Consider the following 25,635-nt stretch of genomic DNA (forward strand, 5'->3'; position numbering starts at 1 on the left):
AGGCGCACTCAAGCCACCTGGAGGCGGAATACCACGTTCTGTTGCCATAAACTCAATTCCGGCAAGATAGGCTTGGTATTGGGGAGGCATCATGCGGGAAGTGTCCGCCATTGTGGCGGTCATGTACATGGACATTAGGGAGTTCGGGGATGCCCCCGAGCCCGCCTGGCTTTATTCGGCTCGGCCCCTCCTCCCTCTAGCCGCCTTCACCGCATTTCTCCCTTGCGGCCGACGGCGCCAACGGGAGGACCCCCGGGCATCTTCTGCTGTGCCCTCAACCTCCTACGAGGCAAACTCTTGTGCAGCTCTGCCCGAACCGCCCTCACTAGACGAGTATTGGCCACCGGCTGTGTGCTTCGTGCGCTTCGAGCTCGAGCTCGAGCTGGACCGGACACCGCCGGCCCACCTTTCCTCGTCTTTGACGACCTCCCAAAGCTGACCTCAGAATATCGGCTCCCGTGGCTCCGCTTTGGTAATGAGCCGCTTCACTTTTGTAGATGGCACAGAATATTTTGACCTCTCTGTCGACTCGGTCAAAGTGAGCGCGGAGCATCTTAAATGTGCGGCGGCGGGACCCCTTCGGCTTAATCTCGTGGTAGGCCTCAGTGACCTTTTCCTAGAAGTACTTACGAGATTGTTGATTCCCGACGATGGGATCGTACGAGACGCTGATCCAGGCGTTGTACACAGCCAGCGTTTCCTTGGGGCTGCTCCTCGTCCTCCTTCTGGAGTGGGTTCAACCCAATAATCCTCCCGAATCTGGGATAATCCTTGCAAATACCTCGGGGCGGAGGGACGGGAGTATGCATCCACATCAAAATGGGCTGGTTGGTACCCCCGACGTCGACGAACCCTTGGTGCCCGGCGTCGACGAACCGGAACCACCACCCAGGACATTGTACATGCCCCTCCAGTCGCCGAACGCGTTGATGTCAAACCCGCCGGAGCCGCCACGGCCAGAGTTTCCGTCGCCGGACATTTTGTGATAAGAGGTTAGATGAAAATTGGAGAGGAAATGGAGATGATTTGGGAAAAATAGATGTGTATTTGTGTGTGAAATTAGGATGAATTAGGAGTATTTATAGAGTAAAAAAATAAAATAAAAAATAATAATAAAAAGAAAAACGGTAATATCATTGGTAATATTACCGTTTTTTATTTTTGATTTTTTTAAATTCGAATTTTAAAAAATGATTTATTACGTCAGCGTGACGATGCCCACTCGCGGGCCAACGAGTGGGCGTCACGCGTGGCTCCGGAGTGCGCCACGTTGCGCTGGCGCGTGGCGAGACGGCTCGCCATCCATCTCAGTGGGTCGAGACGCTCGGCGGGCTGGGGACGAGACGGGACGCTGCAACGCGTCTCGCCGCCGTCTCGTCCCAGCGTGACGGGTAACGAGCCACCCGCGTGACGCGTTGCGGGTGGCCTTATTCTTCTTTTAAAAGAAATATATTAGGCAAGAAAGTTAGAGCATCCACAACCGTGCTCTTGCCAGTGAGCACGGTTGTAAGCCCGGCGCCACTATTCTTGCCTGCTCTCTGGCAAGAGCACAACACCCACAGTGCTCTTCCGCAAGGACGAGCACAATTCAATTTAAAATTCAATTAAACAAAAACATTTCCATAATATGAAAATTCATTAAAAAAACCGAAATAACATTACAAATTACAAATAAATTTAAAAAGACATAATTAAAATCCTAAAAATTAAAAATTACATAATTAAAATCCTAACATTAAAAAAACCACTACTCGTTGCCGAATTTCGCCCACATGTGTTTGATTAGGTCTTCTTGTAGCTGAATGTGGGTTCGGGTATCGCGCATTGTGTGCCTTGTATCGATCCTCTGGCCAACCGTCGTATGCGCACCTCGGCGTGGGGAGACCTCGCGGTTGAGCTTTCGGCTTCATCCTCGTCGTAGAAGCTAGTCGCCCTCGGTCCTTCGTCGGCTATGATCATGTTGTGTAAGATAATACACGTGAACATGATGTCGGTGATATTATTCACGTACCACAGCCGAGCCGGGGCCTTCACAATGTTGAATCGGGCTTGAAGGACCCCGAAGGCTCTGTCGACGTCTCTCCGCGCGGACTCTTGACGCTGCGCAAAAAGAACCCGTCTCGGGTCGTGCGGGTTGCTGAGCGTCTTCACGAAAGTCGACCACCTTGGGTAGATACCATCGGCGAGATAGTAACCCATGTGGTATGTAGTTCCGTTGACGGTGAAGTCGATCGCCGGTGCTACACCATTCATCACATCATTGAAGAGTGGTGAAGAATAGAGCACGTTCAAGTCGTTGTTGGATCCGGCAACGCCGAAATATGCATGCCAAATCCATAGGCGGTAGTCGGCGACCGCCTCAAGGATAAGTGTTGGGCCGCCACCTTTGTGACCGCTTAAGTGTTGCCCCCTCCAAGCAGTCGGGCAATTCTTCCACCTCCAATGCATGCAGTCAATGCTGCCAAGCATTCCGGGAAAGCCATGGACTGATTCGTGAAGACGAAGCAACCGTTGGCGATCATCGGTGGTGGGTACCCGAAGGAATTCATCACCGAAAGCTGAACGAACGCCCTCGCAAAAATTCTTTAGACAAAGGATTCCAGTGAACTCACCGACATGCAAATACTCGTCGAAGAGGTTGGTCGTTTGCCCAGTAGCGAGTTGTCGGATGGCACACGTACACTTCTGCAACGGCGTGATACTTTGCCGGCCGGCTGCATCTGGACCTGTTTGGAAGAATTCAACACGTGCGGACAATGTGTTGACAATTCGCATGAACAGGCGCTTTGACATGCGAAAACGGCGCCTGAAGTACTCTGCCAGAAACCGCGGCTGGTCGGCAAAATAGTCGGCAACGAGCCTTTCGTGAGCTCCCTCCCGGTCACGATGGATGTAGCGACGAATTGATCTAGTTCGTTGAGGAGGAGGAGCGGGGGTATTCGCCGCGACATATGCTTCGTAAGTGGCCCGATATTGTTCGTAGTATTCTTGTTCTTCGCGCTCCGCTTTCGCCATAAGATGGGTGAAATCCATTTGAGGTTTTGAATGAGGGATGAATGTGTTGATAATTTGTATGAGAATTATGAATGAGAGATGAATGAGAGATGATTTGAAGTGATAAATGGATGATGAATGTGTGTATTTATAGATGATTTTGGGGAAAAAATCAAAAAAATAAAAAAAAATTCAGAAAAACGGGCAAAAAAACGACCATATTTTTGTGATTTGGAAAATATATTTTTTTATTTTTTATCATTTTTAAAAATTAAATAACGAATTTTAAATAAAAAAATTCAAAGGCAACGGCGCCTGCTCGCTGGCACGGCGCTGCTCGATGCATCAAGCAACGCGAGCGCAGCGGCGACGAGCCTCGTCCTTGCCAGCGGCGCGGACGGACGCGGGGCCGGCGTCCACCGTTGTGCATGCTCTTAAAACCCAAGCAGGAATTTCAATTAAAAATTTTCAGTAGTCTGCACGTCAGCGACAAATTCTTTCTGCACGGCAGCGGCAAAATCTTCACGATTTTCTGAATTTTTTCTCTTTGATTTGTGAATAGAAAAATTACAGAGAGAAAAGAGAGAATCAAAGAGAAAGTACTGAGACTAAGATCGCGTGAATCTGTGAACGAAATTGAGGAAAGAGAGAAGAAGAATTTGTGACTGAAATTGAAGAAAGAGAGAAAGGAAATTACGTGATTCACGGTTGAGAGAACAACATCGTGAAATATGAATTACTTCTCTATCCTTACGCGATTTTTAAAATTTTTTAATAAAACAAAGCCTGCCACGAAATCACCATTCAATCCTAGTAACAAGTGCTGTTATTGGTGGTAAGCAGTCATCTTAAAAAGTATTGTCATTTTAATATAATTTCATATATAAATACATTATAGGTTGTGTAAGAAAGGAATGAAAAGTGTGATATTATTATACTCCTTTTTATCCTGAAAAGTATGAACATTTGATTCGACATTTAATTTTAATGTATAATTGATAAGATAGGAGAAATTGAGAAAAAAAGTAATGTAAGTAGTGTTAGTGGAGAGTGGCTCCACATCATTAGTAGTGTAATGTAATGGTATAAGTTGTAAATAAAATGATGTGTACAGATAATATATTGTTTAACTATTCTTAAATTAGAAATTTCATACTTTTCAGGACGAACTAATAAGGAAATAGTTCATACTTTTATATTGACGGAGGGAGTATTAAACTATGTAGTTTAATTAATAATAGAGGAATTGGCGTTTATTGTAACATTAGATAAATAAAGATAGGTTTAACTAGGTATGTCAATCGTGCCGCCCCGCTTGAGTTGTTGGGTTATTCGGTGCCGGCTATTCGGGTTGTGTTTTTTCCGGGTTATAATGGCTATTCGGGTTGTGTTTTTTTCGGGTTATAATTTTTTTGACCCTAACCCTAATTTTCAAGTTTCGGGCTAAATCGCCGGGCTAATTGGGCCAAAGAAAATTGATTCGTTCTAGTTTTTGTTTCATTAAAACGTAGAATTCATTTCCACTGCTGCACATAATAAAGTAATTGAACTACTTAATCTTCTTTATTTTGTAAAAAATATAATTATTATAATGATAACACTTGATTATTGTACTCCCTTCATTCAATGCTACTCAGACATTTTCTTTTTGGATCGTAAATTAAGAATTGAGTAATTAGAGTAATTAAATTAATAATCTAAGTGTAATAAAAGAACACTTAATAAGAGAAACTTAATTAACTCTAATATTATAATTAAATACGATAATTGTTACTTAAAATATATATATATATATATTGCAAATAGTTTAGAACGAGCCGAAAAAGAAAAAAGTGAATAACGTGGTACGAAGGGAGTATAAAATAATAAAAAAGTATGTGTTTATAAAATAATAATAATATTTTTTAAATATATTCTCATAACCTTTAGAAAAGAATAATTTTAAAAGTAATGTATTATTAAAAATATAGTTACATATTTTCAAAGAACAAAAGTGTTTAGCATATAATTGGATTTTTTTGTCTTATTAAGATTTCTAAAAATAATTTATATTAAAATGTTACATATATAAAATTTGTGAAAGCAATAACAAATGAAATTTTGAAAGCAGAATCTAGAATTCAAACAATTCTTAAATTCATTACTCTCTCGTCTCACTCAAGATGTCCACATTCTTGAATGACACAAGATTGTAGAAGGATTAGTTAAATGGAGTAAGTAGAGAGGAAAAAGTAGTTGAATATATTAATAAGAAAAGGGAGAAAAGGATTTATTTTCAAATATAGAAATAAGACATCTTGAGTAGGACAAACTAATAAGGAAAGATGAACATCTTGAGTGCAACTGGGAGAGTATTATTTTAATTGAAAAGTGTAACTCGTCAGACTGACCCACAACCCTATTTTATCAGCCAGCCTAACCTGCCAACCCACTCGGTCTGGCCCATATAGCACGTTTACATTTGGATTGCAAAAATATAGCCCTAACCTTATAATAATATTATCGGGTTATTCGTGCCGACTTGCGAATTTCGGGTTGGATTCACCACAAGAACCCGCAACGCGTCGCGCGGGTGTCTCGTATCTCGTCCCTCCGAGACGAGACGACAGCGAGACGCGTTGCAGCGTCCGGTCTCGTCCCGGTCTCGCCGAGACGCCCGTCCCACCGAGACGGCGGGTGCGCCAGCTCGCCACGCGCCCGCGCGCCGCGAGTGAGCTTCGTCACGCTAACGCAATAAATCATTTTTTTTAAATTCGCATTTAATAAAAAAAATAATTAAGAATTCAAACGGTAATGTTACCGTTTTCAACCGTTTATTTATTTATTTTTTCTTTTTACTCTATAAATACTCTTATTTCATCCACATTATACACACAAACACACATCTATTATTCCCAAATCATCTCCATTTCCTCTCCAATTTTCATTTAACCTCTCCAACTTTCATCACAAAATGTCCGGCGACGGAAACTCTGGCGGCTCCGACAGTTTTGACATCAACGCATTTGGTGACTGGGGGGCATGTACAATGTCTTGGGTGGTTTCGGTTCCGGTTCGTCGACGCCGGGCACCCAAGGCTCGTCGACGCCAGCAAGGTACCAACCACCCCATTTTGATGTGGATGCATACGCTCGTCCCTCCGCCCCGAGCTATTCGCAGGGATTATCCTAAATTAGGGAGGATTATCCGGATGAACCCAATCCGGAAGGAGGATGAGGCGGTGGAAGCTCCAGGGCATTCGACGCCGTGGAGGAAGAGGAGGAGGAGGCCGAGGAGGAGGAGGATGTAGGTCGTCATCCGTACAGCCGCAAGGACATGATGGCTCTGTACAACGCCCTGATCAGCATCTCGTACGATCCCATCGTTGGGAATCAACAATCTCGGGAGTGCTTTTGGGAAAAGGTCACCGAAGTCTACAACGAGATTAAGTCGAAGAGGTCCCCCCGCCGCACATTGAAGATGCTCCGAAGTCATTTTGACTGAGTCGACAGAGAGGTTAAAAAATTCTGCGGCATCTACAAGAATAAAGCGGCTCATTACCAAAGCGGAGCCACTGGAGCCGACATTCTGAGATCGGCTTTGCGAGTCTATTTCGAAGACAACGGCAATGAATTCAAACATGTCGATGTTGGGAGGCCGTCAATGACGTCGAAAGGTGGGTATGCTTGTCTAGTCCAGCACTGGCTCAACCTCGAAACGCATGAAGCACACGGCGGGTGACCAATACTCGTCTAGTGGGGGCGGTTCAGGCAGCGCCGCACAAGAGGTTGCCTCGTAGGAGGTTAAGGGCATGACAGACGATGCAGGGGGGTCCTCCCGTGGGTGCCGTCGGCCGCAAGGGACCAAGGCGGCGAAGGCGGCTAGAGGGAGGAGGGGTCGAGGCGAATCAAGCCAGGCGGGCTCCCAAGGGCCGCCCTCCTCCCTAATGTCCATGTACTTCACCGCCACGATGGCGGACACTTCCCGGATGATGCCGACCCAATATCAAGCCCATCATGCCGACATTTAGTATCTGGCGGGACAACTTGGTATTCCGCTTCCATTGGTGCACCGCCACCGCCTTCGAGGGATGATTCGCTGGCGGAGTAGTTTTTATAATTTCTATAAATTTGTATTTTAAATTATGTCTTTTTTATTTATTTTGCCATCAATTTAATTATGTATTTTTTTAGGATTTTAAGTTGTAATTTTATTTTATTTAATGAAGTGTGTTTTTATTAATTGAATTTGTTGGAAATAAAAATAAAAAATGAAATTGAATGAATAGTTAAGAGATGAGATGACTAAGAGATGGATAAGAGATCAAGGGTTGCAGCTGTTGTCTCTTAGTTAAGAGATGAAGTGAAAAGTAAAGTGAAACCAACGAATAGTTAAGAGATGAGACGGATAAGACACCGTTGCGGATGATGGATCGCTCCAATTTATGTTATAATGGCAACATGGCGAATGAATGGCAGCAGAAATGGCTCTAGTAAAACCCATTTCAAAATTCAACTTCCCCATCCCAAAATTGGGCTGCTCGAGATGTTCCAAGACAAGATTTTTCAGCGTGAAAATGGCGTCCACTGCGAGCCCGCTGAGCAAGAAAAAGAGCCAGAAGCAAGAAATAAAGGAGTCTCTTTTGACGCCGAGGTTCTACACCACAGATTTTGACCAAATGGAGCAGCTTTTCAACACCGAGATCAACAACAAGTTGAACATGGGTGAGTTCGAGGCTCTGTTGCAGGAGTTCAAGACCGACTTCTACCAGACCCACTTCGTCAGGAATAAGGAATTCAAGGAGGCTGCTGACAAGCTGCAAGGCCCCTTGAGGAAAATCTTTGTCGAATTCTTGGAGCGCTCTTGCACTGCTGAGTTCTCTGGTTTCCTTCTCTACAAGGAGCTCAGCCTCAGGCTTAAGGTCTTTTCTTCTTTCAAGTTATGATTACTTTGCTTTTAGACAATAGCATTGTTATTTGATAAGGCTAATTTCATGCATAGGTCTAGGGCTTTAATTCGTGAAATTTCTGGGTCTAACACGCGTTTTAAGCCAGGTGTGTGAAGATTTTTGCCAGGACCAGCAAAGAAGGGAGACAGTTGCGTGGACCTAGGAAGAAGGCGAAAGAGTGGACATTATGCGGAAAATTGCTCGACGGAGGAAGCCTCGGAGTTGAAGGGTAGAATAGGGATTTCTACGAAGACTCTAGAAGGTTATGTCTGCGTCTATAAAAGAGAGAAGCATGCACGCTGGAGGGATCTTCTCGGTTGGAGACCTCGCCAACAGCTTGTAGCTTAGTTCACTTTTCTTCACACACTTGGGTTCTTCGTGGGAAATTCAGGGCATACTTGGGGTTCACTTCTAGCTTACACACTTTTCGATCTGGTGGTAACACCGTCCTACTTGAGGGCGAAGAAACAATTTATTTTCTGTTTACGTTTGTGCTGAATTCGCCGAGCTTCGCTGTTCGAGGCTCGGACCTCTTTGTTTTCTGGATATTCTCTGTGTTTATGCAAGTTTCGTTTTAGTTTATGCCGACTGTGTTGATCTTTGTTTGTCGATTATGTTTACTTGAATTCTGAGTTGGATTGTTGGAGTTGGTTGTTTTCTAGATTATCGCAGGTTTGTGGTTGGATCTGGGAGAATGGAGTTTGTTTGTGGATGAATCGGGTTCTTAACTTGTTGATGTCGTAGGGTTGTCTGTGATTGTTGGGATCTGGAGTTGATTTGAGTAGATCTGTGAGAATCGGAGCTATGGAGTTGATTGTGCTGGGTGTTGAGTTCGGATGTCTTGGATCCGGAGTGGATTAAGCATTCAACGTGAGTCTGAGTCGTGTTGGTTTAATTTTATGTCTAGCTTACGTGTTTTCGTTTCATTTCGTTCAGTTTATATAGATCTGATGTACTTCCGATTCGTAGCGAGTTTCTGGCGTCCCGATTTCTATATTCTGTTCGAATCTAGGAGTATGCTCTGTTTTCTTCATTTACGTTTCTGAGTTGGATAGGAAATTGCATGAGTTTGTTAGTTGCAGCTTTTACCGTACTTACCTTATTTGAATGTCCTGGTCCCCACTTTTTAATTCTTCATGCCTAGTCATATTTAGTTAATCATTTACACGGTCTAGCGAGCTATTGTTTCTTTCGGTGTTGATGTCTGATTTTACAAGTATTCTGTTTCTTAGGTCTAGCATTTAAATTCCGTGCCTAGGTCTAGTGGTAGTTGTTATAAACCTCAACCCTTTGCGTGGCAGCAGCCGCTTGTTTCCAGAGTCTCTAAACACTACTCAGGAATCCATCTTCGTGGGATCGACCCCACTTCCCTATACTAAATTAATAGTAATTTGGGTTGAGGGATTAATTTTTGAAGGAGAGTCGAGCGTGTCCAACGACAACAACACTCTGTGTTCCTTGGGTTCCTGGACCTAGTGATCCAGTGGATTTAAGAAGCGCGGTGTCTTGACCGAGCACTTGTATTAGTGTTCCCTGTAAGCACACGAAACACACACGATCCAACTCAGCTCTTCCTCACTTCAAATGGCCCCGTTGCCGGGGATGGATGGCGTGCCTAGTGTTAGTGTTCAGAGTATGTGGTGTAAATAGTTTTGATTTGTTTTCTTTCTCTTGTGTTTGTAGTTTATGAGCAGAGGCTCAGGATCTACCTACTGGAGCAACTCGTCTGGGAGGAAGTACGGCCAGTTTACTCGATAGGTTAAGGATACAGCCTCTACTGTGACCACCAGATCAGGGTTCACCACAGCAGATCCGTTCCCGAGTGAATCAACTAGCGGCGAATCTTGGACGTCGTCAGGACGCGAAGATCCAGAATCCCCACCCGAATCAGAAACGGAGTCAGAAACAGGGGAAGCAGAGGAAATAGTCATGGCGCAGGTAGTAGATCCAGATCCATAGATCGGTTCTCTCACTGCCCATTTAGATGGAGAACCAGCTCAAGCTATAGTGATGAATCCACGCCAGAGGACTATTGAGATCAAGACAAACGTGCTCGGCATCTTGCCGACGTTCTCTGGGCGTAGAAATGAGTGTCCGTATGAGTTCTTAAATGAATTCAGCAAGTTGTGTGGTATTCAAAAGAGGCCGAATGATGCAACAGAGGAGGATTATCGCCTACGTGCGATTCCGTTTACCTTGAAAGGAGAAGCTAACACGTGGTTATTAAGGTTACCCCCGGATTCTATTCGCACATGGATGGATTTCAAATTGGAATTCCTAGATTATTTCTTCCCATCCAACAAGACGAATGCACTGAAGAAAGAAATATTAGAGTGTAAGCAGGATTACGACGAATCCTTGAGTCAGTATTGGTCGAGATTTAAGGGGTTGTTGGATGCATGCCCAAACCACTGAATGATAGAGGCAGAGACCTACTCTCTGTTTTACGAAGGAGCGACTCCTGAGTCAAAGGATTTAATGAATTCCTCGAGTGGGGGGAATTTCACAAGAAAGAGGGGAAGTGAAGCAAGGGAAATTCTGGGAAAATTGATCGACGCTAAGAAGGCGTACGATAACCCTAGGAATGTTGTGAGAAGAGGGTCGGTGCATGCCGTAAGAGAGCAAGAAGATGATAAAGTGGAGGCAAAGATTGATAGGCTCGAGAAGGCTCTTTTGAACGCGATTGAGAAAACGAATCCACTGACTTCGCAAGGGAAGGAGAAATCTCCGGGTCCAGGAGATAGTCAAATTCAGCAATATTACGGGACCCAGGAAGGAGATTATCAGGCCCAGGTCAATGCAATGGGTAGTTGGAATCCTGATGGGAGCTGGAATCCAGGAAGACAGAGAGATGCACCTTGGCGTAATCATCTGAATTTCAGATGGACTGACAATGAGCAGAATCAGCCAGCACCACAACAAAGTCAGCAGTTTGCACCTCAGCCCGAAAGGCAAGGTAACTGGTCAGGAAGGAATCAAGAGGGGCAGGGCAGCTGGATCAATCGGAACCAAGGAGACCACTCAAGCTGGGGGAACAGAAATCAGAATAATCAAGGGAACTCTTATGTGCCACCGCACCAAAGGAATTTTCAGAATAATTACCAGGGCCAAGAAAATCAATACAACAACTCTTCAGGCGGTCAAGGGAACGCTCGTCAGAATCAAGCGAGTAGACCGACGCTGAGTATAGGGCCAGGGCCCAGTCAACCACAAAAGTCACCAAAGAGTATCGATGATATGGTGCACGACCTCGTCAGTTCTCAGCAACATATGCAAAGCAACCTGCAATCGAACAATGACGTAGTGCATAAGCTTCAAGATGCTCAACAGGAGCAAAAGGCAGCCATGGATATGCTGGCTAAACAATTGTCCCAGATAGCCACTGCTTTGAGTGATATGAGAGGAAACGAGGGAAAGATTCCCGCCTCAGTAAGGCCACCAGATAGGGCGAATATAAGTCAGGTTACCTTGAGATCCAGGAAGGCATATGATGGGCCAGTGGTGAGAACGAAGGAAGCGATAAGCCCCAAGGAAGGTAAGGAAGAAGATACTATTCCTAGGTATGGGGACTTGGAAGGAGAAAGTTCTTTGGTCAAGGATGACCTTAAGATAGGAGATTTGGAGAAACCCCTTGCCTAAGTCAATTGAGCCATTCTTCCTCGATCCAGAGCCAGTATTTGAGAACAAGGCAGAAAGGGAGGAGACTGGAGAATTCTCAGCTGACAGTTCTACAGGAGCAGGAAAACGATTGAAGCCTTTCCCGAGCCGGGGGGAAGCCAAGAAGAAGAAAGAAGAGCCGGTGGATTTCATGGACATTTTTGGGAAACTAGACATTAATCTACCATTCCTGCAGGCCTTGAAATTGCCGGTGTTTAGCAAGTTCATCAAGGAATTTATAGCTGGAAAGGCTAGACCCAGTGGGAAAATTTTGATAAATGTGGAGGATGCCTTCAAAATGCAATGATCCAGGTATGTTTACCTTACCCATCTCTATTGGTGACGTGAAAATCGAGCATGCTATGTGTGATTTAGGTGCGTCGATAAATGTGTTACCGCTATCTGTATACAAGAGGTTAGTAGGGGTAGGCATGGTGGACACGAAAGTTGTGATCCAATTGGCAGACAGGTCATGCATTTGTCCTGAAGGTGTGCTTGAGAATGTGATAGTAAAGGTACATGATTTCTTGTACCCAGCTGATTTCCATGTGATAAGGATGAGTGATAATGAGTCTGCAGAGTCTGGCGGAGTACTTCTAGGGAGACCTTTTCTACGGACTGCTAAAACTATCATTGATGTTTTTGACGGTACTACTTGCCTTGATTACAATGGGGAGAAATATACATTCAGCATAGATGAGGCAATGAAAAGACCTCTTGACGTTGAAAATTTGTATGCTATAGATGTTATAAACCCCTTGGTCCAGGAATATCTTGAGACAAAGTTAATGCAAGAACAGATCAAGAATTCTGAGATGGGTCATGCCATTGATAGAGAAGTAGCCAGTTGGTGTCAAACAATGAACACAAATGAGTTATCAGATGAGGAACTAGCGGAAGCAATTCTGGAATTCTGTACAAGTCCGGAGCTAGTTAGGTCAAGGAAGACACCTTATGTGGCGAGCATGAACAGTTCTGCTGAGTCTAAGAAAGGAATGACAACAGAAAAAAATCCTTTGCCCCAGGAACAAAATATCCCCAAGAAAGAATTGAAAACACTTCCATCGGGGCTCAAGTATGCTTATCTGGAGGAAAACGAAAACTTCCCGGTGATTATTAACAGCAGCTTGACCGAGGGACAAGAAGAGGAACTGCTGAATGTAATTAGGAGAAACAAGAAAGCCATTGGGTGGACGCTCTCTGACTTGGTTGGAATCAGTCCAGATATGTGTATGCATCACATTCGTTTAGAAGAAGGAGCAAAGGCCTGTAGGGATCCGCAACGCAAGTTGAATCCGAACATGAGGGAAGAAGTGCTGAAGGAAGTATTGAAGCTGCTATCCCTAGGAATCATATATTCCATACCAGACAGTGAATGGGTTAGTCCCGTACATATGGTACCAAAGAAGTCAGGAATACAGGTAGTTAAGAACGATAAAAATGAGTTGGTCCTCACTCGACTTGTTACTGGGTGGAGGATGTGTATTGACTACCGGAAACTGAACGAGGCTACTAAGAAGGATCACTTCCCGCTACCTTTTATTGATCAGATGTTGGAGAGGCTGGCAGGTAAGCAATATTTCTGTTTCCTGGACGGATATAGTGGATATTTTCAAATCTATGTGGATCCCGAGGATCAAGAGAAGACAACTTTCACGTGTCCCTTTGGAACGTACGCTTATAGGAGGATGTCGTTTGGTCTCTGCAATGCGCCAGGGACTTTCCAGCGGTGTATGATGAGTATTTTCTCGAATCTCCTAGAGGATTGCATCGAGATTTTTATGGACGACTTCACTGTGTACGGGAATTCATTTGACTCGTGTTTGGCGAGTTTGGATATAGTGCAGAGGAGGTGCCAGGAAAAGCATTTGGTTTTGAATTTCGAGAAATGCCACTTTATGGTCCCTGAAGGAATTGTCCTAGGGCATGTGGTATCGGAAAGAGGCATACAGGTAGATCAAAAATCGATGTCATCTCGAAACTGCCTTACCCGACGAATCAGAAAGAGGTGAGAGGATTCCTAGGGCATGCAGGATTTTATAGGAGGTTTATAAAGGATTTCGCAAAGATTGCTCAACCACTCACTCACTTATTGCATAACGATGTGGAGTTTGAGTTCGATGAGGAGTGCAAAAGGGCTTTTCAGTTGTTGAAAGATAGACTAGTATCTGCCCCCATTATTAGAGCGCCCAACTGGAATCTACCCTTTGAAATTATGTGTGACGCAAGCGACTATGTCGTGGGAGCAGTGCTAGGTCAAAGAATTGATGGAAAAAGCTATATGATCTTTTATGCATCCAAAACACTGAATCAAGCTCAGAAGAATTATGACACCACCGAAAAAGAAATGCTGGCGGTGGTATACTCATTTGAGAAGTTTCGCCCGTATTTGTTGGGGTCGAAGGTGATCGTTTTCACGGACCATGCAGCTATTAAGTACTTGCTGGCAAAGAAGGAGTCTAAACCAAGATTAATCCGTTGGGTATTACTTTTACAAGAATTCGATTGGGAAGTTAAGGATAAGAAAGGAACTGAGAACAAGGTGGCTGACCACCTAAGTCGTATCTTTCAAGGAGAGACCGAGGAAGCAATTCCAGATGCATTCCCCGAGGAGCATTTGTATTATCTGGAAGAACTCCCTAGACCCATCAATTGGGAAAAGCTCATGGCATTAATAGGTCCAGGGGATGCCGAGAAAGGGAAATGTCAGACAAACACTGAGCCATGGTTCGCTGACTTGGCAAATTACTTAGTCATTGGAGAGGTACCCAGTTCCCAAGAAATCTCCCGGGCCCAGAAGATGAAATTGAAGAGTGAGGCCAAGTACTATTTCTGGGATGACCCGTATTTGTGGCGAATGGGAGCCGACCAAGTTATCCGAAGGTGTATCCCAGAGTGGGAACAGAGGGATGTGCTGAACCATTGCCATGCCCTAGCGTGTGGAGGTCACTTTGGACCTAGGAAGACCGCAGGGAAGGTGTGGGACATTGGGTTTTACTGGCCCACGTTGAATAAGGATGCTTTTGAATTCTGTCAGAACTGTGTGAGGTGTCAACAGACCGGGGGAATCTCCAGGAGGGACGAAATGCCACAAGTTCCAATAATTGTATGTGAGATCTTCGATGTCTGGGAGATGGACTTCGTGGGTCCATTTCCGTCTTCATACAGAAACACCTACATACTTGTGGCAGTAGATTATGTTTCGAAGTGGATAGAGGCAAAAGCAACAGCATCGTGTGAAGCTAAAGAGGTAGCGAAGTTCCTTAGAGCTAACATTTTCAACAGGTACGGAGTACCCAGAGCTATAATATCTGACAATGGGACGCATTTCCGCAACCGGACTATTGAAGCTCTAATGAGAAAGTACGGAGTTCACCATCGCCTCTCCACACCATATCATCCTCAGTCCAACGGCCAAGCGGAAATATCAAATAGAGAAATCAAAGCGATCTTGGAAAAAACGGTGAATCCGTCGAGGAAAGACTGGAGCAAGAGAATTGATGATGCATTATGGGCATATAGAACAACATATAAAACGCCCATTGGAATGTCTCCTTACAGGTTAGTATTTGGCAAGATGTGTCACCTACCGGTGGAAATTGAGCACAGGGCGTACTGGGCGGTCAAGGAGATTAATATGAGTCCTCGAGCTTTAGGGTTTAGGGTTAGAAGAATTGTGAGGGAAAGAGGAAACTGCAATTCCAAGAGTTAGAAGAATTGTGAGGGAGAGAGGAAACTGCAACTCCAAGAGTTAGAAGAATTGTGACTTGAATCTTATGAGTCAGCAATGTGGTACAAGGAAAAGACCAAATTGTGACTCCAAGAGTTAGAAGAATTGTGACTTGAATCTTACGAGTCAGCAATGTGGTACAAGGAAAAGACCAAATTGTGGCATGATAAAAATCTCCGGACCAAGGAACTGCAAGTTGGGCAGAAGGTTCTCCTGTTCCAGTCCCGGCTCAAGTTAATGCCCGGCAAGTTAAAGTCCAAATGGATTGGGCCATACACTGTTGTGAGTCTGCGTGCAAATGGAGCAGTAGAAATCCAGGGAAGTTCTTCAAACTCTACTCCTTTCCTTGTCAATGGCCATCGTCTGAAGGTGTTTAGGGATGCCTCGGAGATGTGTGTAGTGGACGAAGTGCCGCTACACGCGCTTCTTGATATCCGCAAACGGGTCTAGAAAGGATGTGTTCTTAAAGATTTCCTGGGTCGAGTGACTGAAAAGTTTTTATACCCTGACCCGGGGAATCTTGAGAACACTCGTAATAAATTGTGTAAATATTTAATCGCTTTTCGTAAATCTAGAAAAACCCAAACAAAACAAAAAAAATAATCTTCCAAAAATATTTTCGAAATACCAGACTCTTTGGGAATGTTTTTGATACTATCATGCCCTAAAACCGAGGAGTCTGGCGTTTCAAGTTTTTGTTTAATGTTTTTTTCCTAAGTACGGTTTTGCAGAAGGAATTTGCTAGGGCAAGGAGTTGAGAAGTAAAGTTTTGGAGGGAGTTGGCACCGGTTCGAATTTCAAAGGACACCTTTATGGGAAGGCGTGCAGTCGCTAGCCTCATGCCTGCAACCGCCTGCAAACCGTCCTCTCCCATACCTATCGGTTAATAACCGTGTTCTCTTCTCATTTTCCCTTATTCACTCTCTCGACATCCAGAATTCCCCAAACTTCTCTCTAGGGTTTCTTTCTCTAACCCTAATCAAAGAAATTTATGTCCTAGTTTTTGTCAAGATTTTCTACAGAATTCTTCATGGATAACAAGCCGAGTACCGGAAACACTTCAGGATCTGCCGATTCAAGTGCGGCGGCGTTTATGGCGGATATACTACAAAAATTTGGGGGACCAGAAAAGGCGATGGAGGCATTTGCCATGTTCGCGGCGGTAATGGGGAAATCTGCACCAGCCGTTTCTACATCTGCCGTATCACAACCGGGAACTTCAGGGGTTTCAACACCCAAACCGGTGGCTGCCGCAGAACCCACCACCGCTGTACCAGAAGAAGCCGTCACTGTTCAAGAACAAACCACCGCAGAATCTCGCGAAGAAGAAGCAGATCTGACCGCGGGGTTGGAGTTGTTGGCCGTAAGTGAGCCTATGTTAGGTTCTGTCACTGAGGAGGGGGAAACCCTTGTTGTGTAGGAATTTACAGAGGGGGAAACCCCTGTTTTGGAGGAGTTGGTCGAGGGGGAAACCCCTGTTGTTGGTTGCGATGTTCCAACGGGCGGCGAAGCCCTAACTTCTGAAAGACAATCGGCGGGGGAAACCCCAGGAGTGGTTGAGGGCACCGAAGCACAATTTGTTACGGGAAGTCCGGGTGGGGTAAAGACCCCTGTTTACATCAAGGGGGCAACCCCATTGATTGGGAAGGAAGACGACCTCGCGTCTGGCGAGGCACAAGAACCCGTCGATGACGGGATGACTCTAATGGTGGATCTGACTGATGTTCCTGATGGGACCGATTCACCGGTAAACGCAAGGGAAGCAAGGAGGCAGGCTCGTCGGAGTCTGCTTGATGAGATAGATGAAACCGTCCAGCAGACGGAGGAGGACATGCTGGGTCGAGGGGCCGCAGCACCTGAGCAGGCAGATTCTCCCAGACCTGACGATGGGGAGAACGACGAGGAGGAGCGCAGACGCGCGGTCGAGAGGAAGAGGAAGGGGAAGCAGATCGCTCCTTCCTCGACCAAGAAAGCAAGAGGGAAGTCCACCGACCATTCTCCCTCTCCACCTGCTAAAATATCGTCCGATGCCGAGTCGGAAAGCCCTAATGAGTCCAGTAACTCCAAGGAAGATCAAGGAGTGGAGCTCAATTTTGAGCCGAAAGAAATCTGGATAATTAAGGAACTGCTGAATGCGATGGGGAAGTTTGATGACCCAAAACGTACAGCGATATATGCAGAGAAGAGTACCGTGGGGAAACATGCCAAATCGGGAAAGAAGTACGATTCAGCAGAGCTTAAGGGGATCTCAAGCAATGACGAGTTTCGGGGGTATATAGAGGCAATCGGCTTTGACTGGTTGCTAAAGCATAGCACCCTTGAGGTTCCGATAGACGTGGCACGAGAATTTTTCTCGACTTTCCAGTTTAAATCCACCACCGACTTGGATGCCGATTCCATTAACTTCCGGCTCTTCAATGAAGAGCATGTGATGAGCATCAGGGAGTGGACTCTACGGATGGGTCTGCTAACGCGTACGGAAGATGACGAAGGCTTATGGAATGAGAGAATGGTTGGTCCACCAAAACTCACGCCAGGTTTCAAAGCGCAGAGCGCATGGGAGTTCTTGACTCATCCGAGGGTGGGTCAATTTAAAACTAGTTGTTCGAAGGCTCACCACATCGAAGACAGGGTTCTGAGGTTCGCCCAAACCTTCATTAGCTACAACCTGATGGGCACAGCCAACACCGCCTTGACAACCGCCGACTTATACTTTACCTGGTGCATGGCCACGGGTGTACGTGTTCATTTGGGCTACTGGTTAGCTCAAGCCTGCCACCAAGTAACTGCCAATCCCTCCCGGCATCTATACACATGCCACCTTCTGGGAGCTTATCTGCAGCGCAATGTGATTATGAAGATCCACAAGGCTTGCCGGGAGGTGAAGATGTGTCTACCCCCCGAGGTTTTCAATATGGAGTACTTCTTCAACAAGGGGCTGCTAATCATGCATAAGAGGGATGTCTGTTTTTACGAAGTTGGTAAATCGGAGGCCTAGATCAAACAGGAACAAGAGGTGGCGGGTGTGAAGGACGTTGCTGATGCAGGTGAAGCCAGGAAGCCAGTTGTGGAGGTGGATGCAATGAGAAAGGAAGTCAGTTGGATGAGATCCGAGATTCAAAAAGTGATGGAAGGGATTGTGGCCCTGCGGGTAAAGGAAAAGACAGTGGTGAAGCTGAGAGAGTAAGGAAGGAAGTTGCCGGAGTACGAACGGGAATGGTAGAAATGAGATCGGAGGTTCAGACGGTTAGGGAGGTAATGGTGGCCCTTAAGGGGCGCGTTTCTGATCTGGTGGCAATGTCGACCCGATGCACTGAGAAGATGACGGAGGGTGTCACGTTAATGATGGCAATGATGAAGTGGTTGTGCGAGAAATTCCCGGACGCACCAATATTACTTCCTGGACCTAGTGGCGGACCCAAGGCGCCAAGTCCAGGAGATCTATCTATCCGGAAGCAGCCACAAGTCACCAAGCCTCTAATCACTTCGTCCTCTACTAGACCCATGACCTTGAAGAAGACCGTACCCGGACAGACTGACGAGAGGAAAGAGAAGCCGGAATCACCGGCAAGAAAGAAAGCTAAAGTGACCCAACAGGCTGTGCCGCCCAAGTCTGGCTCCCGAGGGGGCCAGACCCCGAATTAATTTCCCCAACCCAAGTAACTTTTACTTTTCGTCTTTTATTGCTTTCTGTTTCTGCTTTTTGTTTGTTTTAATGTTCTGTGCCAGCATGCTTGCTCTGTACATATGTGTTGCTACTTTCCACACTTAGCCCAATTTCTGGTCTAAGTGTGAGAAGGGGTTGAGCTGTTTTGCATGTTTGGTTTTGGTTGTTGTGCTTTCTCCCACTTAGCCCGGTGTACGGTCTAAGTGTGAGAAGTTTGTTTGTTTTTGGCACGTTGTTTATTTGTTTGGTTTTCTGTTTTACATGTTTGTACTTCCCTATTTACCCCCCTTCACTAGGATGGCTTGGGGACAAGCTTGAGTGAAGTGGGAGGGGGAGGGAATAGGTGCAGTCTGTGACTGTAAGTCTTATAGTTTTTTTTTTAGGTCTTGTCTGTGTGTTACGTGTTGCATGAGCTAGTGGATACAATAAGGCAGAAATATTCCCTTAGTGAGAGCGATTGAAGATAGGATACACGTCAACTTTGATGCCCTCTTCCTTAATAAACTAAAAGCGGTTTGGATGAAGTGAGGACGATAGAGGATACCTTAGATAACCTAGCTGTGCAGCCTTACTATAAAGTGAGTATAAGCCTACACTTTGAGCTAACTTGTAAAAAATGGGCAGCCACTTGATGCTTAGGGAGTAGAGTATAAAGGAGAAAAAATGGGTTATGAAGGAATAAGCTGGACAAAGTCCAGAGCTGGTGGTATAAGCTGGACGAAGTCCAGGAAAAAAGAAGGTATAAGCTGGACGAAGTCCAGGGGAAAAAAAGAAGGAGGTATAAGCTGGACGAAGTCCAGGGGGAAAATAAAAGAACAGAAAAAGAAGCTTAATTATATAAGGGCAGGAAGTAAAAATTACCTGACCTAGGAAATATTTGCCTTACCCAGAAAAGAGGGGAGATAATAAAAAGGGGAAACTCTCATAACCCAACGCATCAGTGGTGTAACTTTAACCTTGGAGCGTTTTTGGTCCTAACATTCCTGGTGAGGAATGAGTGATCGAGCGAACCTAACCGCTAGGAAATCCATAGGTTTCTTGACAAACTGACGAACCGTTTGGGTTGACGAAGGAAGAAGGAGGATTTGGAGACTGTAGACGATCGGAGAAGACTTAAGCTTGTGGGGACAGTCGCCTAAAAGTTGAAGCTAGTGCATGATTATGTGTTGTGTTTTGTGTTCTTTGTGTGTTATTTTCTTTTCTGAGTCTGTTAGTTTTCTAGGTCTAGGTTTTTGTTTTTGTTAAATCTTGTTTGTAGGATCGTTCTTGGGAACCGTGCATTGAAATTCGCCTTATTTCATTTTCTTGTCTTTCATACTTGAGGACAAGCATGGTTTAAGTGTGAGCAGTTTGATAAGGCTAATTTCATGCATAGGTCTAGGGCTTTAATTCGTGAAATTTCTGGGTCTAACACGCGTTTTAAGCCAGGTGTGTGAAGATTTTCGCCAGGACCAGCAAAGAAGGGAGACAGTTGCGTGGACCTAGGAAGAAGGCGAAAGAGTGGACATTATGCGGAAAATTGCTCGACGGAGGAAGCCTCGGAGTTGAAGGGTAGAATAGGGATTTCTACGAAGACTCTAGAAGGTTATGTCCGCGTCTATAAAAGAGAGAAGCATGCACGCTGGAGGGATCTTCTCGGTTGGAGACCTCGCCAACAGCTTGTAGCTTAGTTCACTTTTCTTCACACACTTGGGTTCTTCGTGGGAAATTCAGGGCATACTTAGGGTTCACTTCTAGCTTACAGAATTTTCGATCTGGTGGTAACACCGTCCTACTTGAGGGCGAAGAAACAATTTATTTTCTGTTTACGTTTCTGCTGAATTCGCCGAGCTTCGCTGTTCGAGGCTCGGACCTCTTTGTTTTCTGGATATTCTCTGTGTTTATGCAAGTTTCGTTTTAGTTTATGCCGACTGTGTTGATCTTTGTTTGTCGATTATGATTACTTGAATTCTGAGTTGGATTGTTGGAGTTGGTTGTTTTCTAGATTATCGCAGGTTTGTGGTTGGATCTGGGAGAATGGAGTTTGTTTGTGGATGAATCGGGTTCTTAACTTGTTGATGTCGTAGGGTTGTATGTGATTGTTGGGATATGGAGTTGATTTGAGTAGATCTGTGAGAATCGGAGCTATGGAGTTGATTGTGCTGGGTGTTGAGTTCGGATGTCTTGGATCCGGAGTGGATTAAGCATTCGACGTGAATCTGAGTCGTGTTGATTTAATTTTATGCCTAGCTTACGTGTTTTCGTTTCATTTCATTCAGTTTATGTAGATCTGATGTACTTCCGATTCGTAGCGAGTTTCCGGCGTCCCGATTTCTACATTCTATTCGAATCTAGGAGTATGCTCTGTTTTCTTCATTTAAGTTTCTGAGTTGGATAGGAAATTGCATGAGTTTGTTAGTTGCAGCTTTTACCGTACTTACCTTATTTGAATGTCCTGGTCCCCACTTTTTAATTCTTCCTGCCTAGTCATATTTAGTTAATCATTTACACGGTCTAGCGAGCTATTGTTTCTTTCGGTGTTGATGTCTGATTTTACAAGTATTCTGTTTCTTAGGTCTAGCATTTAAATTCCGTGCCTAGGTCTAGTGGTAGTTGTTATAAACCTCAACCCTTTGCGTGGCAACAGCCGCTTGTTTCCAGAGTCTCTAAACACTACTCACGAATCCATCTTCGTGGGATCGACCTTACTTCCCTATACTAATTTAATAGTAATTTGGGTTGAGGGATTAATTTTTGAAGGAGAGTCGAGCGTGTCCAACGACAACAACACTCTGTGTTCCTTGGGTTCCTGGACCTAGTGATCCAGTGGATTTAAGAAGCGCGGTGTCTTGACCGAGCACTTGTATTAGTGTTCCCTGTAAGCACACGAAACACACACGATCCAACTCAGCTCTTCCTCGCTTCATTATTCAAATGTCCTATCTTTTGCAGAAAACTAACCCTGTGGTTGCTGAGATTTTCTCTCTCATGTCCAGAGACGAAGCCCGCCATGCGGGGTAAGTTCAACTCCCTTTTGAATGGCTGCCATGAATGCTGAAACTAAGGTTTTATGGAACTTTTCTTACCAGGTTTCTGAACAAAGGTTTGTCTGACTTCAATTTGGCTCTGGATTTGGGGTTCCTTACCAAGGCCAGAAAGTACACTTTCTTCAAGCCTAAGTTCATATTCTATGCAACATACTTGTCTGAGAAGATTGGATACTGGAGATACATTACCATTTACCGGCATCTCAAGGAGAATCCCGAGTACCAGTGCTACCCCATCTTCAAGTACTTTGAGAACTGGTGCCAGGATGAGAATCGCCATGGTGATTTCTTCTCGGCTCTGATGAAGGCTCAGCCGCAGTTCCTTAATGACTGGAAGGCGAAGCTGTGGTCCCGCTTCTTCTGCCTCTCTGTAATCTCACTTTATTTGTTGTTTCTTTGAGGCTTGTGATGCATCATCCCATATTTTTGCTTACATTCGTTGATGTTGATGTCTGCAGGTTTATGTGACTATGTACCTTAATGATTGCCAAAGAAGGGCTTTCTATGAAGGCATTGGTCTTGACACAAAGCAATTTGACATGCATGTTATAATTGAGGTAAAAGACTATTTCATGGAGTAGTAATTTTGCATATTCCTATCCAAGAGTGGCTCAATCTTATATCAATTGTGCAGACGAATCGCATGACTGCAAGGATATTCCCTGCTGTATTGGACGTTGAGAACCCAGAGTTCAAGAGGAAATTGGATAGGATGGTGGAGATCAACACAAAGATTCTGGCGGTCGGGGACACTGACGACATCCCATTGGTGAAGAACCTAAAGAGGATCCCTCTCATTGCAGCTCTAGCTAATGAGTTGCTTGCTGCATATCTCATGAAACCCATTGAATCTGGTTCAGTGGACTTTGCTGAGTTTGAGCCACAGCATATTACTAATTCTTTATTTATTTCTAATCCGTAGAGTCGAGTACTACAGCTTATCATTGTATAATAGCTATGAACAAAGCATGGGAAAACATCGGATGAATCTTGCACTCTACATGTAGTAAAAATGGATTGAACAATGCCTTGGATCTCAATGTCTTGATTTCCTACTTACATAGACTTGCTCAACTACATGACTGAAGCTAGACATAGATACCAAATAATGACCAAATACTGCATATTTAACTGTACAACTAAATGATGAACGACACTTTCAGTCTGATTTTTCCGACTTCTACTGTGGGGATGCCTCCATCTTCACATATTTTTCCGACTTCTGCTGTGGGTATGTCTCCTTCACAGCTGAGGGCTTGTCCTTTTTTGTTCCAAAAAGTATTCTAGACAACCAAACAGCTATCAAAGTGGCCTCGACTGGTGCAAGCCAGTAAACAATCAAATGCTCTTTGGTGATGTGTTGCTCATTAGCAAAAGCCCACCCCATTACCTGAAAAGGAAAAGATAGATTTGAATTGACTGCAGCTTGTGGGGGTGAGATGAGACGAAGAAGGAAAGAAATGCTTACAGGAGCTGGGTTCATGCATCCACCGGTTAGATCTGCACCAAGAACGTGGAGAGTTAGCTTTGCAAGACTGGAAATCCAAGTTTTCATAAAGAAATCCTCTCTAGCCAGGCCAAGGGTGATTGTCACGATGGCAAGCGCCAGGAGACCTTCTGTCAGTGCGCCCGTTGCAATGTCAACTTTCAAGTGTGGCTTGTGTTCTATCCAAGGAAATGTCGACATAATGAGCCTCACACCATAAACTGACCCAACCACCTTTTGAAGAGACGCAACAAATATAATCAGAGATGCAAGAATATTAGGCTTTGACCATCGAATTAATATCCATGTATAAAAAGATAGAGTAAGGGTCAGGGTCAGTCAATCATGAGTACACATTTGTATTCATTGTTTTAATCAGCTTTAACAGTAACACGATAGACACCATTCTTGATCTACCTATGAGAATATCCAGATCCATATCAGTATCCTTATTGTTCAAGCTAAACACCAAACTTCAATCTAAGGGCTGGTTTCTCCTCAACTCTCTCGGGTGTCTCCTAGTCCTATGCAGATTAGAAATTTCCTCCAAATGAGAAGGTGATGAACCTAAACAAGATATTGTTTCCCAAGCCCCGGGATGGTTGAAATTCTAACAGAAACTGTGTGTTTTCGTCATAGAGAGTAGAAACATCCAGAATCACTAAACATACACCCTCCTCATTAACTACTGGAGTAACTCAGAAAACCAACAAATTATGCTGAAGAAGGCAAATGTAAGGACATAATCAACTACAAATCCAAATCCAAATCCAATCTGAGAAAGTAAGCCACACTAATATATGATCACCTATATCATTCGGTTTGCAAGATTATTTCTCAAGATTAAATATGGATTGTGTTTGGTTCATGAGATTAAATCTCACAACACTAATCATGTGATAATTAGTCATAGTCATCCCTCCTACTAAAATAATCTCACAACTCAATCATAGACAACATCTCATGATTATTTTATCCAACAAACCGAACAACCACTTAATGCATATACTTCAGATCACAAGAAGCAATGGTGCTGAATAAGTTAATTCTCACCAGCAGAGAAGAGGAAAATGCCACACTTTCTGCTTCAAAATATGCAAATGCACAAAATTTAACAGAAAAATAGATACAAATTTGGCAAAAATCGACACATAAAGGTTAAATACGAAATGAAGATTGCCTTTTTCCCCAGCAAACAATTGGGCAAGAGAAAGGGGACGAACCTGCGCAGGGATTCGGGCGCCAACAGTGAAAAGGAAATTGGAAAAATCAGCGGAAATGGCGGGGGCCAAGACGGCGAGTGGATTGTAGGCGCCGCCGTGGGTGGCCTTGCTCATGTAGGCGAAGGCGAACATGTTGGCAACGGAGAGGGAACATTTAAGAATGTCGGCCTCCAGCTGAGTAGCGGCGTAATCCAAGGAGAATATCTTGATTAGCTCGTTCGAGACAACCCACATTAGCGAAATAGCGAAATCCGCCGCGAGCAGCCGCCCTGCTCCTGCTCTTGCTCCCGCCATTCCAATCAGACCAGCATACAACACAAATTTCACGGCGTCTACGATTTTATTTTCCCAGGAAATCTCTGCCTTAGATAGATATAAGGGCTTCTTTCTTCCACCGATTTTTTTTTCTGCCTATCTACTAATCATCCTCAACTGTTCATAATAAATACACCTATATAATTTTCTAATATTGGAATTATTCCATGAAAACTTTTTTCCTGAAAAGTAGTTGGAGTGAAACTTAATTGGTAATAATTAAATCGCATGAAGTTAATTGATTTGACTAATATTAATTTTCTAATCAAATACAAACACAAGTGATATTTTTTATTCTGAGCTAATGGAAATTAAAATAGTGTTAGTGCATAGTTGGATTCATATTATGTTAATGCTTGATTAACGATGGTAATTGGGCTAACCTGTTTGGGTTTGGGCCAATCTATTCAGGTTATTGAGCTATTAGGGTGTGGGATATTTTGATTGTGAAATTTTTAGGCTATAAATTTCAACCCTAATCTTAATCCACATGTTTTGGGCTACACATCAGGCTATTCGGGCAAAAAGGATTTCGAAAATAAACTCTCGTAATTAAATTTTCCTGTATAAAATGATTTTAAATTTTAGATATTTTATTTCTTAATTTTAG

At 44.2% G+C, this 25,635-nt stretch overlaps 2 protein-coding genes across 2 annotated transcripts; one reads left to right on the top strand and one right to left on the bottom strand.

Annotated features, from left to right (window-relative positions):
- The first annotated feature begins 7,444 nt into the window (after nt 1-7,444).
- On the top strand, nt 7,445-22,923 carry LOC121749452 (magnesium-protoporphyrin IX monomethyl ester [oxidative] cyclase, chloroplastic-like). Its single transcript, XM_042144023.1, has 5 exons — nt 7,445-7,894; nt 21,907-21,971; nt 22,044-22,371; nt 22,460-22,558; nt 22,636-22,923. The coding sequence occupies exons 1-5, from the start codon at nt 7,445-7,447 to the stop codon at nt 22,921-22,923; spliced, it is 1,230 nt and encodes a 409-aa protein (XP_041999957.1).
- Nucleotides 22,924-22,985: 62 nt separating this feature from the next.
- LOC121746736 (probable aquaporin SIP2-1) lies at nt 22,986-25,115 on the bottom strand. The gene is made up of 3 exons (XM_042140661.1): nt 24,711-25,115; nt 23,470-23,721; nt 22,986-23,391 (listed from the first exon to the last, which is right to left on the bottom strand). Exons 1-3 carry the CDS (start codon nt 25,002-25,004, stop codon nt 23,182-23,184), a joined length of 756 nt encoding a protein of 251 aa, XP_041996595.1. The 5' UTR covers nt 25,005-25,115; the 3' UTR covers nt 22,986-23,181.
- Between the last annotated feature and the right edge of the window lie 520 nt (nt 25,116-25,635).

This window comes from Salvia splendens, chromosome 9 (genome assembly GCF_004379255.2).
Source record: "Salvia splendens isolate huo1 chromosome 9, SspV2, whole genome shotgun sequence".
NCBI classification, from domain to species: Eukaryota; Viridiplantae; Streptophyta; class Magnoliopsida; order Lamiales; family Lamiaceae; genus Salvia; species Salvia splendens.

Bases quoted from the DNA above. Each gene is read 5' to 3' on its own strand.
- LOC121746736 (XM_042140661.1), bottom strand. From the start codon at position 25,004: ATGGCGGGAGCAAGAGCAGGAGCAGGGCGGCTGCTCGCGGCGGATTTC. The intron at 23,722-24,710 runs GTTCGTCCCCTT...TCTCTTCAAAAG, and splicing joins GCGCCCGAATCCCTGCGCAG to GTGGTTGGGTCAGTTTATGG. The intron at 23,392-23,469 runs GTAAGCATTTCT...TTTCCTTTTCAG, and splicing joins GATGCATGAACCCAGCTCCT to GTAATGGGGTGGGCTTTTGC.
- LOC121749452 (XM_042144023.1), top strand. From the start codon at position 7,445: ATGGCAGCAGAAATGGCTCTAGTAAAACCCATTTCAAAATTCAACTTC. The intron at 7,895-21,906 runs GTCTTTTCTTCT...TATCTTTTGCAG, and splicing joins AGCTCAGCCTCAGGCTTAAG to AAAACTAACCCTGTGGTTGC. The intron at 21,972-22,043 runs GTAAGTTCAACT...TTTTCTTACCAG, and splicing joins GACGAAGCCCGCCATGCGGG to GTTTCTGAACAAAGGTTTGT.